Source organism: Micropterus dolomieu, linkage group LG21, assembly GCF_021292245.1.
Source record: "Micropterus dolomieu isolate WLL.071019.BEF.003 ecotype Adirondacks linkage group LG21, ASM2129224v1, whole genome shotgun sequence".
Classification (NCBI taxonomy): Eukaryota; Metazoa; Chordata; class Actinopteri; order Centrarchiformes; family Centrarchidae; genus Micropterus; species Micropterus dolomieu.
Window position 1 is genome coordinate 2066596 of NC_060170.1, and position 13664 is coordinate 2080259.

At 39.7% G+C, this 13664-nt stretch overlaps 1 protein-coding gene across 8 annotated transcripts in view; it reads right to left on the bottom strand.

Annotated features, from left to right (window-relative positions):
- The window catches only part of LOC123959982 (voltage-dependent N-type calcium channel subunit alpha-1B-like), a 68850-nt gene that overhangs the window by 4039 nt on the left and 51147 nt on the right, over nt 1–13664 (bottom strand). The window contains exons 24-27 of one of the 8 annotated variants that reach the window (XM_046034395.1): nt 7729–7854; nt 7524–7617; nt 7255–7385; nt 3341–4078 (exon numbers count right to left, since the gene is read on the bottom strand). In XM_046034395.1, coding sequence (XP_045890351.1) covers nt 7851–7854 — 4 coding nt within the window. In that variant the 3' untranslated portion in view covers nt 3341–4078; nt 7255–7385; nt 7524–7617; nt 7729–7850. Of the gene's footprint in view, nt 1–3340; nt 4079–5129; nt 5248–7254; nt 7386–7523; nt 7618–7728; nt 7855–13664 lie in introns of those variants that run through there. The other 7 variants (XM_046034393.1, XM_046034394.1, XM_046034392.1 and 4 more) reach the window with 7 other exon arrangements.

A 13664-nucleotide genomic window follows, 5' to 3' on the forward strand; every position in this document is an offset into this window, starting at 1 on the left:
CTCCATGCCACGCCGCATTGCTGCAGTAATTCAGGCAAAAGGAGCCCCAACTAAGTATTGAGTGCTGTACATGCTCATACTGTTCATGTTCATACTTTTCAGTTGGCCAACATTTCTAAAAATCCTTTTTTTGTATTGGTCTTAAGTAATATTCAAATTTTCGGAGATACTGAATTTGGGATTTTCATTAGTTGTCAGTTTTAATCATCACAATTAAATGAAATAAACATTTGAAATATATCAGTCTGTGTGTAATGAATGAATATAATATCCAAGTTTCACTTTTTGAATGGAATTACTGAAATAAATCAACTTTTTGATGATATTCTAATTATATGACCAGCACCTGTATATGTATTTAAGAGAAGAATATATGTATTTAAGAGAAGAATATATGCATGTAAGGGAAGAATATATGTATTTAAGAGAAGAAAATATGTATTTAAGAGAAGAATAAATGCATGTAAGAGAAGAATAAATGCATGTAAGAGAAGAATAAATGTATTTAAGAGAAGAATAAATGCATGTAAGAGAAGAATATATGTATTTAAGAGAAGAATAAATGCATGTAAGAGAAGAATATATGTATTTAAGAGAAGAATATATGTATTTAAGAGAGGAATATATGCATGTAAGAGAAGAATATATGCATTTAAGAGAAGAATATATGTATTTAAGAGAATATATGCATGTAAGAGAAGAATATATGCATGTAAGAGAAGAATATATGTATTTAAGAGAAGAATATATGTATTTAAGAGAAGAATAAATGCATGTAAGAGAAGAATAAATGCATGTAAGAGAAGAATATATGTATTTAAGAGAGGAATATATGTATTTAAGAGAGGAATATATGCATGTAAGAGAAGAATATATGCATTTAAGAGAAGAATATATGCATGTAAGAGAAGAATATATGCATGTAAGAGAAGAATATATGTATTTAAGAGAAGAATAAATGCATGTAAGAGAAGAATAAATGCATGTAAGAGAAGAATATATGTATTTAAGAGAAGAATATATGTATTTAAGAGAGGAATATATGTATTTAAGAGAAGAATATATGCATGTAAGAGAAGAATATATGTATTTAAGAGAAGAATATATGTATGTAAGAGAAGAATATATGTATTTAAGAGAAGAATATATGCATGTAAGAGAAGAATATATGTATGTGTGAGACAAAAGTATAGTGGAAACGGAAGGTAGGAAATTTATCGCACAGTTGTAATAGTCGCCTATTCTGCCTTCAGGTACAGCTTTTAATGTGTTGGTAAACCTGCTTTATGTGTATTGGTTGTGCCTTCACGTGGAAAAAAAAAGCAACCGTATATCAGAAGCCTGTGGTGTATCACGGATTGTTGTAAGGACCTTTTATGTATTTTTTTTTCTTCCCCACTCATTATTGTTTTGCCACAGGGTAGGTTTTAAAAGGAGAGTGGGGGGACTCCAGAGCGCAACAGGTGGAAGCAGTCGGCGTTTAGTGGGCTCTGTGTGAGGTTTGCCAGACGGACGCAACAAAGGAACTTTTTTGGTGGATCATATGCTTGGACTTTTCTGGACTACTACATCATCCCATCAGCTAAACAGACTGGGTCGAGGTTCCGTAAGTTAACTGTGGAACATTGTTGACTGTGGCAGCTCGCCACACTTCACCTTGGTATTTTTCGTTTTTCCTTTTTCCACCGGAGGACATCTGGCTCCATCCGGACGATTTAAGTTATTGGAATGAACATTTGAACTGCTGGGACATTGGGGGTTTGGAGGGTGAACTGAATGTATGTCGGAAACGGTGATAATGTCTGTAATGTTGGTTTGATGCGTCGGAGTGCGGCCGAGCCTCCAGCGCCTAATATCCCGCCGTGGTGTAACCTGGTATATCTTTAAATACACGCTGTGAAACCCATCCTATGGACTTTTTTCGTTAATATATAATTTTTGTAAGTGTGTACAGGTGCAAGTTAGTTGCTTATCTGGTTTAGGCAGGGCTTCTTCAACGAAGGTAAGCAGGCTGCCGAATGTAATCTCCTAAACAGGTATCAGATCCGCCCGTAACATTATCTTTGGCGTACGTACGTTCCCTTGCTGTCTTAGTGTAAGGTGAATTGTTACACAGTGATTGGCTGAGAAGCTCATATTGTATTGGCTGCCTGTGTTATGGAGAAGGCTGATCATATGCAGCGCCGTTCATATTAAAGCAAGTGGTTTGGTTGGCTACATGTCCATCTTAAGATAACAGATATCCTACAGGCAACAATAGCAGGGTAGGAAGAAAGCAAGGATGATTTTTAAAAGCGATTTTATCGATATCTACATGTAGATCAAAAAATTAAAGATATTTCTACTCTGGGTCTGCTTCAAGTGGACTCTGGTGCGACTCACTAGTGATGTGAAAGCAAGTGAACCACACAGGATTTTATGATAGCATATAGCCTGTGATTTTAGCATTATTTCAAAAGCTAAACCATTAATAAATCCATCTGCTGGGCTTATAATTGATCTTTGAGACATGTATAGGTATAGCCTATTATGCAAATCATTTTGTAACCACATATGCAAGTCACTGTTAAAAACGCTGTGCTTGCCCTCAGTGTACTTTGTCAGTCCACAATCATTAGGCCTCCTTTCAGTCTTAACATTATTCATAACATGCTGTAGGTTTGCAGCCTAATTATACACAAGAATTATTGTGGCAATAATGCTTCTGTCAGTTATGAGCTCTTTGTAACACAATAAAATATACAATATAAATAAATAAATATATAAATATACACATCAAAAGCATTACAGCGCTGCATAAACTGTCAAAGTCACTGGAATTTGATTTCCCCACAAGGGTCCTGATGATGCAGGACGTCAATTACCAAAACTGCCAAGGAGTCTGTGGAACTTGATGTTTTACTTTCTCTGTTCCTTTGTAAAAAGTCAGTATAAACATGAACTGGACTACAATAACAATGCAACAATGTAGGCCTATACATTTTTCCCCCTAGTCCAGACAGGATATACCGAACTACAGTGTGAAAGCAGTTCGCAGCCTGTCTGCTGTAAAGTGTGAAAAAAGTGCCCACTCTATAAGGCCCCACTAGAAGTCGTCACCCCCTCTGCACTGAGCCATCAGCTTCATGCCTTCTGCTACTGCAATTACTATAATGTTATTTATTAGGCACCTTATAAATATTAAACTAATAACAGCAATCACAATAACAGGCAAATAGTGGTAAATAAATAATTGCAACAAAAAAGGTGAGTAAAAGTAATCTGAATTTATTAAAATATTTGTGATAATACAGCAATTATATAATAACAATAATAATATAATAGCATATCATTGGTTTCACATATTGTACTGGAAATATAGGGCCAACTGAGTCTAAATTAGTTTATCAGTCAAAACCAGATCTCAATTAATACAGTTGCTGGTAGGTTGCAATAAGAACTGTCCACTGAACCTCAGTTTACTGAGCACCTAAATTTAGTTAGGCTAAAAGAAACTATTTCATAATTTAATTCAGAACTGTCGTTTTTGTTTTGTATCAGAGTCATGGCAGGCTGCATACGCAAATTTCACAGCTACCTTGCATCTTACACTGTATTTCTTCAATAAATATTTTTGTCTGTTGTTTCAGTTTTCATTATTTACCACAACCATTTAAAGGATGTAGTAAACTTATGTTCATTTCAACTTGTTTATCTCACGTGTCTGACAACCGCCAAAATGTTTTTCATCTACAGATGTAAACTTCAGGGCTACTCACCAATTCTTGAGAAATGCTGGGATTGTGCTGTAAAGATGTACAGTAGATATAAGACACAAAAAACTCGATAAATAGGAAGTGCACCTCACAGTGCACAGTGAAAATCTACTTTATCAAAATATTGTTGTTTTTTTTTTACACCAACATTTTCCATCTCTCTGTGTGGTGCCTCCTCATGTACTGAACGTAGAACTGAAATAGTGCAAGTTGGCCCACAGATGGCGCCTACACCAAAACAGTGACATCACAGTTGCCCACAGCCAGTTCTTAACAACAGATGACACATTTCCAAGTGGATTTTCATGATCAATCAGTACCATCTGTGACAAAAGACAGAAAAAAAGATGCTTAAGTGCAGTTACTTGAATGTAATCCGGTACAATTACTTGTTAAAAAACGTAATCAGTAATGTAATCCAAGTACCTGAAAATAAAAGTAATGTAACCTGATTACTTTTAGTTATTTTTGGATTACAAAAGTAACTAAACAAAAGTAGACAAAAGAGTATCAAAGATGCGTTGTCTGCTCAGTGCATTTTTAGAGAAACATCCAATTATAAAATATCCCATTCCCATGCAATCAAATTCGATGTTTAGGCCTAAATGTTTTTATATCATATACCTTGGACTAGGCCTATGTCATATGGCAGGATCTGGCACATCAATGACAAAAAATGTTGCTTTATAGGTAGCCTATTCTTGATATTTTAGAGTGTGTCATTTCCTGGAAAACGATTTTAAAATGTTGATGAATCATCCCGCACTGGGGGGGCTGAATTCTTTTAGTGTCCAATGAAAATCTTTCTTTGATTGTATGATACTGCTGAAAATTAGTGTTTCTAGAATCGGGCACCACAGATTACTGCACAAAAGCACAACTTTATTCACTGATTTTGCTGAAACTGGATCATATTGATGGAAAATATCTGTTTTTCTCTCTGATGTTCCCATGCTCCTCTGTGATTTACAGAGTTTCCTGATAGACACATGGCTTTAACTTACTTGTTGCTGTAGCAACTCAGCTAACTGTTGCTAACTAGCTGCCATTAATTATCTCAGTTAGCCTGCAACTAACGTTACTGGTCAAACTAGGTTACTCTGCCCGTAATGGGAACTCAGAGCACCGGAGTGTGTGTTTAGGTTTACACCTTTACTCAAGCACTGGAGGTTTTCAGGCCAGGAGCAGGGGGACATGGCGGGAAATGGTTGTGGGGAGCGTCACCGGGCGAGCGGACAACGAAACTGCACTCCGCAGCCTCCCAGTGAACACAACACGAACAGGACCGAATACAGCCCCATCAGCCCCGGGGTGACAAGAGCCAAACCGGCATGAAAAACATCTTCGTACTGTGTTCCCAGTGGTCAGACTTGCCTCCATCGGTCTCGGAGTCTGTCCTCAAGTCCAGCTGCCACTCACGAAGCTGAGCTGGTATCAGTCCGCACTTTGTCTACACCGATCAATAGACAAATCCCTCACTAGCTGTCGGTTTCTACAGGAAACACGTAAATAGCAAATAGCAGTCCGCTTTCCGTTTATTGGAAAAGCCTACAACGCTGTGTGCATAATATGTAGTTAGTAGGGGTGTGACACTTAACCTACAAGACGAGATTCAAGATTGGGATCATGAGATCGAGATGAGTCGAGAAAACTTTAATGTTGAATTCTATGAAAAGGAGTATTAGGCACTTCCTGCATTCTGATGAATTTTTCTGCACCTGTTTTTTATTTTAATTTATGTAAAGAGAAACACAAAATTCAGGTGGCAGGTAACTAACTATAACAGAATATAAGTCAGTGCAGCTCTCATTCTGTGCTGCTATCAGATCTGTTTCTCCTGTAGATCAATATCATCCCTGCTGTTTTATGATTTAGTCTTCCTTCCTCTTTGAGTCTTTGTTTGGGGAAGTAACATCTTTAAATGTGATTGTGGCACCTTTTCACCTCAATGATAAATTATTTAATTTTAATACATTTATAAACTCCAGGACTTTAATAGCTACTGTGTTTCAGCAGATTTTCTGCTCATGTTCACTGAAACACTTCTGATCAGGCAGAAATCACACCACAAATCCACACACACCTTAACTTCAGCAGCTCATGAAGTACTCACAGTCCCAAACAGAGCAAGGTTGCGCTTCAGTTTTTTAGATGTTTATGTTGCAAAACTCTACCAGCTATGTTACAACTTGTCACAGCTGGCAGGACTCACAGCGGGAGCGGGTTCAGTTGATCAGGGCGTGTGGCATCGGTTGGGCGGAGTTGATTAGCTCTGCGAGTCTATCTTATTAGTTATACATTTGTATTTCACTGTGTGAGAAAATTAATGTGTGGCTTGACAGCGTGTGAAAAATGTAATTTGCTTGAGTCTCGCGAGACAGCTGGTCACAATTTAATCTCGCAAGATCCCATGGCACGAGATCTCGTCACACCCCTAGAAGTTAGGCTACTTAGACATGTCTTGCTGGTATTGTGATGTGATATTACAAGAAAGTTACTAAAACAACAAAATGTCAGCGCTGGTATTAACACCTTCACAACCTAAAGTGTGGGAGCATTTCACTCTTCGCATAGCCAAAAAGGTCAACTTGCTGCATCTGCAAAGCTGAGCTTTCCTGGCAACACCGGAGCATCAGAAGAGGAGGCACGTAAAGTTGTGGCTCACTGGATGATGAAGACTCGTCTCGGTAAGCTAGTTAGAAAGCTAGTTTAGCGCTAAAGTCATGTTATGAGCTGTAACGTTTTCTATACAATTTCCCTTGGTCAATAAATTGATTGTTAATGGCGTTCAGAGTAGAAAATAATTGTGATACACAACGGTCCTGTTCATTTACTTGCCCTAATTTTACAATCTTAAACGATGCATCGCTCATGGCGACGTTTCCAGCTTGAGAACGTGTTGATGCCGAGTGCACAAGATTAGAGAACACTGGACAATTTAATACTTTCTAAAGAAAAAAAAAAAGTTCTTCCGTCTATGCACGAGGTGGCTGCTAATCTGAACCAGACTTCCTAAAAAGATCATGGAGTTTTGTGAGTTGTTGAGTTAGGGGAAACTGTATAAACTTGTGTGAAATGCTGTCTAATACAAAATTGCTATTATTGGTCACTAGTCACTAGACAGCAGATCAGATGTTTAGATGAGTGCTTGCACAGCGCTGCGCACACACACAGTTATTTCTTACTGTATATACCTGTTTGGTCCATGAGGACTGGATTTCAGCTGAACTTTCTGTTGCTGTAGCAGAAATGTTCATTAATATATGTATTTTTGAAAGCAGTATTCAATTTATTGTCTTGACTGTTAATTAGCACATGCCTAAAACAACCTCAAGTTTAATTTAAAAGCTGATAGCTAAATAAGAGGCATTGTGTAACTTTGCGAATTGTTATCCAAATAGTCGATTATTAATTTCAATAATCCATAGCATAATTGGCTATCAAAATAGTCGTTAGTTGCAGCCCTAATCGATATAATGATCTGAGTTGGCTGGCTTACCTTCATCATAGGGACTAAACCCAAAATATACCCAAAGAGGGATTTTTTTTGTATTCTTGTCCTGTAGCGTTATCCCACCACTTGCAGTCATTGAAGAGTCACTTCTTATGATGAGCGTAGCGAGTGTGTGGCTGAGCGAGAGAGCGAGCAACAAGTAAATACAGCAGAGCTGAGTAAAAGGTGAGCAGAGAAGTTCTGCAGTAAATGTACAGTGTAAGTTCCGGTTTGTCAGAGAATAAAGGCTGCAGCTAAAGTGTTGTGTTGTTTACCAGCTGCTGGAAAAGTGAAGGGGGATTACCGCATTGATAGTGAGGCCAGCCCAATACAGAAAGCTCTTAATGTCCATTCTACACCAGTCTTCACCTGAATTAAACAGAGCAAAGAAAAATCAGTCACAAAAACTTGTACAAAAACATTTACAAACCTATACAACCAATGTAGTGTATAATTTTTTGGAAAAAAGAAGCCACACACAAGTAAACTGTTTTGGTGTAGAGATGAAGAGACAAGATGAGGCAGAGTGAAGTCCTTTCTCCAGCTATTCTGTGCGAGTGTAGCTACTGCGTTACCGTTGGTCAAGGCAGCCCACCACTGTTTTATCTGAAAACAACAACAGTGATACTGCACAAGATACTGTGTGTTTAACAATGTAAAAATGATATGGCTTTCATTATTAGGTTGATGCACTGCAACAATAGAATTTAATTCATAATTCCTTTAGAACAGTAAATATTTGCATGAGACCACAATGCATGATGAATGTCTCCACATGTAACTGTGTACATAGTAAAATGTATTGGACTGGTCATCTGCATCAGCCTGAGTTTAGCTATCAACAAACAATTTTGTTGAAGATTATTGTATAAAAATACAGACCACATAGTTGAGCTACTATGAGCAACTCTGTACATCCATAGGTCCCAAACTGGAAAAAATATTATGTCCTTGTCATTTTTTTAATTATTCAAACTGGCCAAAATGGCAAGCATTTCATGTAATATACAATAGCGTTGTTTTGAGTTAAAGTTCAGTCAGTGGCCAACTTACTCTCTGCTCATAAACTCAAAGCATAACGTTACAACGTCAGTCTTCTGCCTGCCAAGAAAGCTTTCTGATGGTCATGCAGTGGTCACATGCAGTAATACATCTCCTGTCATGCACATGTTGTGATTGACAGGAGAATTACAGGCTAACGTTAGTTAACAATTAACATGTACCATCCTGATGGCGTTAAAATTATGTAAGTTAGTTGCTAGTTAATATCCACAACATGTTAGCGCACCTAAAGTACCTTAAGAAAGTGTTAATAGAAAAAATTTCTCAGAGTTACAAAGTTCCATACTGTTCCATAACCCAAGACATTCCATCAGTTTTAAACTTATTGTTAGCTTTCACGAAAGTTATTAGCAAACATTAGCGCTAATGTTAGTTCCAGCTGGCTTCTGCCAGACCAGCACAACGTCAGTTAAAAGTTACCATTAACTCTAACCCAGCCCAGTTCTATGTGAGAAAACAACAGCTGAGAGAAACAGACTTACTTGCTATTTAGGAGTTCCTGGTGAACTTGTGGAAGCCATAACCTCAGCTCGGAGATGACCGAGCCATCGGAGCTGACTAGAGGACGGCTGGTTCAGGAAGATTTACGTGCTGTATGCAGATGTCAATCATGCTCTCGTTGCCCCCTCCCCAGACCAGACTCGAGCTTCTCAGCCAATCATTGCGCGATAAATGTCCTACCTTCCTTTTCCACTATACCTTTGTCTCACACATGCATATATTCTTGTCTTACATGCATATATTATATATAATGTTAAATGTAAACATTAACTGTGCATGAGCAAAATGTGTGAATATGTGCATTAAAATATATGAATGAGAGTGAAAATATATGAATGTGTGTGAAAATTTGTATTTGTATGTGAAATGAGAACATATGTATGTGAGAGTGAAAATGTATGAATGTGAAAGGAGAATAAAGGTATGTGAGAGGTCCAGACTAAATGCTCCGTATTTTTCTACACTACATCTGCATTCACCATTCAATCACTGAGCCTAACTGCTGAAACAGAAACTCACATTCACACACTGGCAGAACGGCCACCAGGGGAAATTCGGGGTTTTCCCCTGGAGAAAACCAACAGTACCACAGTATGTAAAGTCCGTACTTGTATAGCACCTTTCTAGTCTTTTCAACCACTCAAAGCGCTTTTACACTACATCTGCATTCACCAGTCACACACATTCATACACTGAGCCTAAGTGCTCAAACAGAAACTAGCATTCACTCACATTCATACACTGGCGGAACAGCCGCCAAATCGGGGTTCAGTATCTTGCCCAAGGACACTTCGACGCGCAACCAGGGGGAGCCAGGAATCAAACCGCCGACCTTCCGATTAACGGCCAACCCGCTCTACCTCCTGAGCCACAGCCGCCCCAAGGACAAGATACATGCAGCCTGGAGGAGCCAGGGATTGAACAGCCAACCTTCTAATTTACTGGCAACCCGCTCTACCTCCTGAGCAACAGTCACCCCATAATAGATTATGGCTTGTACGGCCCCTCATACTATTACAACCCAGCAGAGGAAAGAGTACAAAAATATTCTACTTAAGTAAAAGTACGATTACTTTGATGAACTCTTACTTAAGTACAAGAAAAGTTACTGTTATAAAAATCTACTCAAGTAAAAGTAAAAAGTAGCTCATTTAAAATTTACTCAGAGTAAAAGTGAGTTAGTTACTTTTTTAATTAATTGTTTCCTGCATCTCAGCCCTGTGTCTTAGCTCCTAGTTTTGTGTCTTAGTGTTTTTATTCTGGCCTGCCTGCCTGCCTGCCTGCCTGCCTGCCTGCCTGCCTGCCTGCCTGCCTGCCTGCCTGCCTGCCTGCCTGCCTGCCTGCCTGCCTGCCTGCCTGCCTGCCTGCCTGCCTGCCTGCCTGCCTCTTTGTTCCCCTTTGCTGTCTCTGCCTGCCTCTCTCTGTCTTCCCTGCTATCTCTCTGCCTGCCTCGTTAGTCTCATGTCTGTCACCTGCGGAGCTCCCGCCCTGCTCGTTAGTCCCTGTATATATACCTGGTGTTTCTCTCATTACCTCCTGTTACCTTATGCTTCTGTGCGTTGTCTGCTTAGTCTCGTCTTGCTTATTCTCTGTCAGTTTTTGGATTTACACTTGTTCTGGATTATTCTGTTGGATCACCTTCGTTTTCTTGGACTGTGTGATTTTGGATTCAGCCACTCTGTTTGCAAGTGAGCTCGCCTTTTGTTTGTTCATCAAAACCCCTTGAACTATACCTGCACTATCTGTGTCCTGCATTTGGGTCCTACAACCTGCTCGCCACGACAAACCGTGACACGTGCAGCCTTCATGGGAACAGGAAGTCAGAGTATCACCTGTAAAAGTTTACCCACATGGCATTTGCTTTGGTGTAGCACCTTAACACCAAAGCAAATTCCATGTATGTGTAAAACACTACTTGGCAATAAAGCTCCTTCTGATTCTGAGTCAACTCTGGAAAATTGACGCTCTCTTTCTTGGTATTACTGTGTTTATTATTATTTATTTCTCTGAGGAATACACCATGAACGTCTTGTTATCGCAGTGGTTTCACATTTAAAAGGAGGATATTCCGCTGTCGGACTTACCCTGAAAGAAAATTTACTGCAACACCAGCGAGTGATGTGGACCCACCTCGTGCTGTGAGTCGCAGACAGTTTGTGCCAAAGTGGACATATACAGAAGTTTCAGCAGGTTATAAAAATGTAATGTTAAAAACTAAACTGACTTGCTCTGTTGGGGATTGTAAGCGACACTTTATCAGAGGTGCTGAAGTTAACGTGTGTGGTTTTGTCGTGAGATTTCTGCCTGATCCCAGATGATGTCGGTTAGTTTCGTTTTCCCTGGCATGAGCACCTCCTCGTCTCATCCTGTTCTGCGTCTGTTAGACGGTCAAGGGGATACTAACAGCGAATCAGGAACGTAATGCAGTATAGGGAATGTAGTAATATATTAAGGAAAATAATATTCTCTTTAAATAGGCTAATGACGTTAGTCTCGTAATATTACGACTTTTTTTTCTTTACATGTCAGAACAGATATTTAAGTTTGCTGACGACACAACGTCATCGGCCTCATCCGGCTAGCTCCTCCCCTCCGGTAGGCGCTACAGAGCACTGTACGCCAAAACCAACAGACTTAGGAACAGTTTCTTCCCACAAGCCATTTCTCTGATGAACAGCTGATTTCTGAGTCAGGAACAACTCCTGTGCAATAACCCAGTAACTCTGTCTCTAATCAGCCACCTGTTTATGGGCTAACACTTAATATTTATTCACCATTCTCTATTTCAGTGCTGTTCATAATGTTATATTGTAAATACTATATACTAAATCCACCTACCTCAAGTCATTACTCCTGCACAAAATACTTTCATACATCCTTTGCACTATGCTTCATTGCACAATTTGTCAATATGTCTATATTGTTTTTGTTCATAGTGTATATTTATGTTGTCTACACTAAAGTCTGTCTGATTTTATTTTCTTTTTATTATTGTGATTTTTTTTTATATATATAAAATGTGTAGATCTACAGGAGAAAAACATTTAAAAGCAATAAAGAATGTCTCACTACATTATATTCTATTCTATTTATATTTTTAATTGTCACCTGCCACATGAATTTTGTGTTTCCCTTCATATAATAAGAAATTTACCCCATAAATTGGTGCAGAAATTCTCACCTGAATGCAGGAAATTAAAGGGGCATTGTGTAGTTTTCAGCGGCCACTAGCGGTGTGGTTCTAAGATTGCAACCAGGTGTGTGCTCGTATGCGTGCTCGCTTGAACTCATGAGCGAGCATAATCCGAAACACAACCACTTTCATACAGAAATACCAATACAGAAATAAACGCAGGAACACCAGCATGCTGGCTGTCGCTTTTCTTCAGACATGTTCAGGTTCTGTTACTTCATCGTTCCCGTCTCAGAGGCAGATCAACACCGGCACTGTTGTTCTGTCGATTTATACTACCTACTACTTAGCGGTTATGCGCATCCAATCCAATCCACGCCACGGACACGCCCACTGACGAAAAGTCACAGATAGCACAACTTTTCATCGTCAATGCCTCAACAGGAAGTCGGCCATTTTGAATTTTACGGCCATTTTTGGATGATTTACACACTCCGTACTTTAACAAACTCAAATTACTGCTGTGCCTTCTAAAGGCATTGACGATGAAAAGTTGTGCTATCTGTTGGCGTGTCTGGCGTGGCGTCAAAGATCAACTCTTCGCCGTGACACAGGAAGTTGTTGTAACTTCAGTGTACATGCTCACATCTGAACAAAACTTTACGTGCTTGATAACTCTCCCACTCCGAAGACATCTACATGCCAATACTGATTTATATTCATAGCGCCAAGTGCTATGTAGTGCCACTAAGGGGACACAGGAAGTGAGGTATAACACCTTCATGCAGCGTTCGAACCGCATAGCAAATTCACAGCCGCACCGGCAGAGCCCCAGAATATGCACCGCGGCAGCGTCGAGCCCCAACACGCTAAATGTGCGAGGGCCCGCCCAACGCTGCTTGCAGCTTTAATAACACATTATGTTTTAAACGTTAAGTGTGTAAGATTTAGTGACATCTAGCTGTGAGGTTGCAAATTGCAACCAACTGTCTAGTCTACCGCACCTTCAAACAGAGTAGGACAGCTATGCTGGCTGACATAGGGCAAAACGTGTCATCTTCTGAGACTGCAGAGTAGCCGGTAAAGAAAGGTATCTTTAGGTAGATACACTCACCTAAAGGATTATTAGGAACACCATACTAATACTGTGTTTGACCCCCTTTTGCCTTCAAAACTGCCTTAATTCTACATGGCATTGATTCAACAAGGTGCTGAAAGCATTCTTTCGAAATGTTGGCCCATATTGATAGGATAGCATCTTGCAGTTGATGGAGATTTGTGGGATGCACATCCAGGGCACGAAGCTCCCGTTCCACCACATCCCAAAGATGCTCTATTGGGTTGAGATCTGGTGACTGTGGGGGCCATTTTAGTACAGTGAACTCATTGTCATGTTCAAGAAACCAATTTGAAATGATTGGAGCTTTGTGACATGGTGCATTATCCTGCTGGAAGTAGCCATCAGAGGATGGGTACATGGTGGCCATAAAGGGATGGACATGGTCAGAAACAATGCTCAGGTAGGTCGTGGCATTTAAACTATGCCCAATTGGCACTAAGGGGCCTAAAGTGTGCCAAGAAAACATCCCCCACACCATTACACCACCACCACCAGCCTGCACAGTGGTAACAAGGCATGATGGATCCATGTTCTCATTCTGTTTACGCCAAATTCTGACTCTACCATCTGAATGTCTCAACAGAAATCGAGACTCATCAG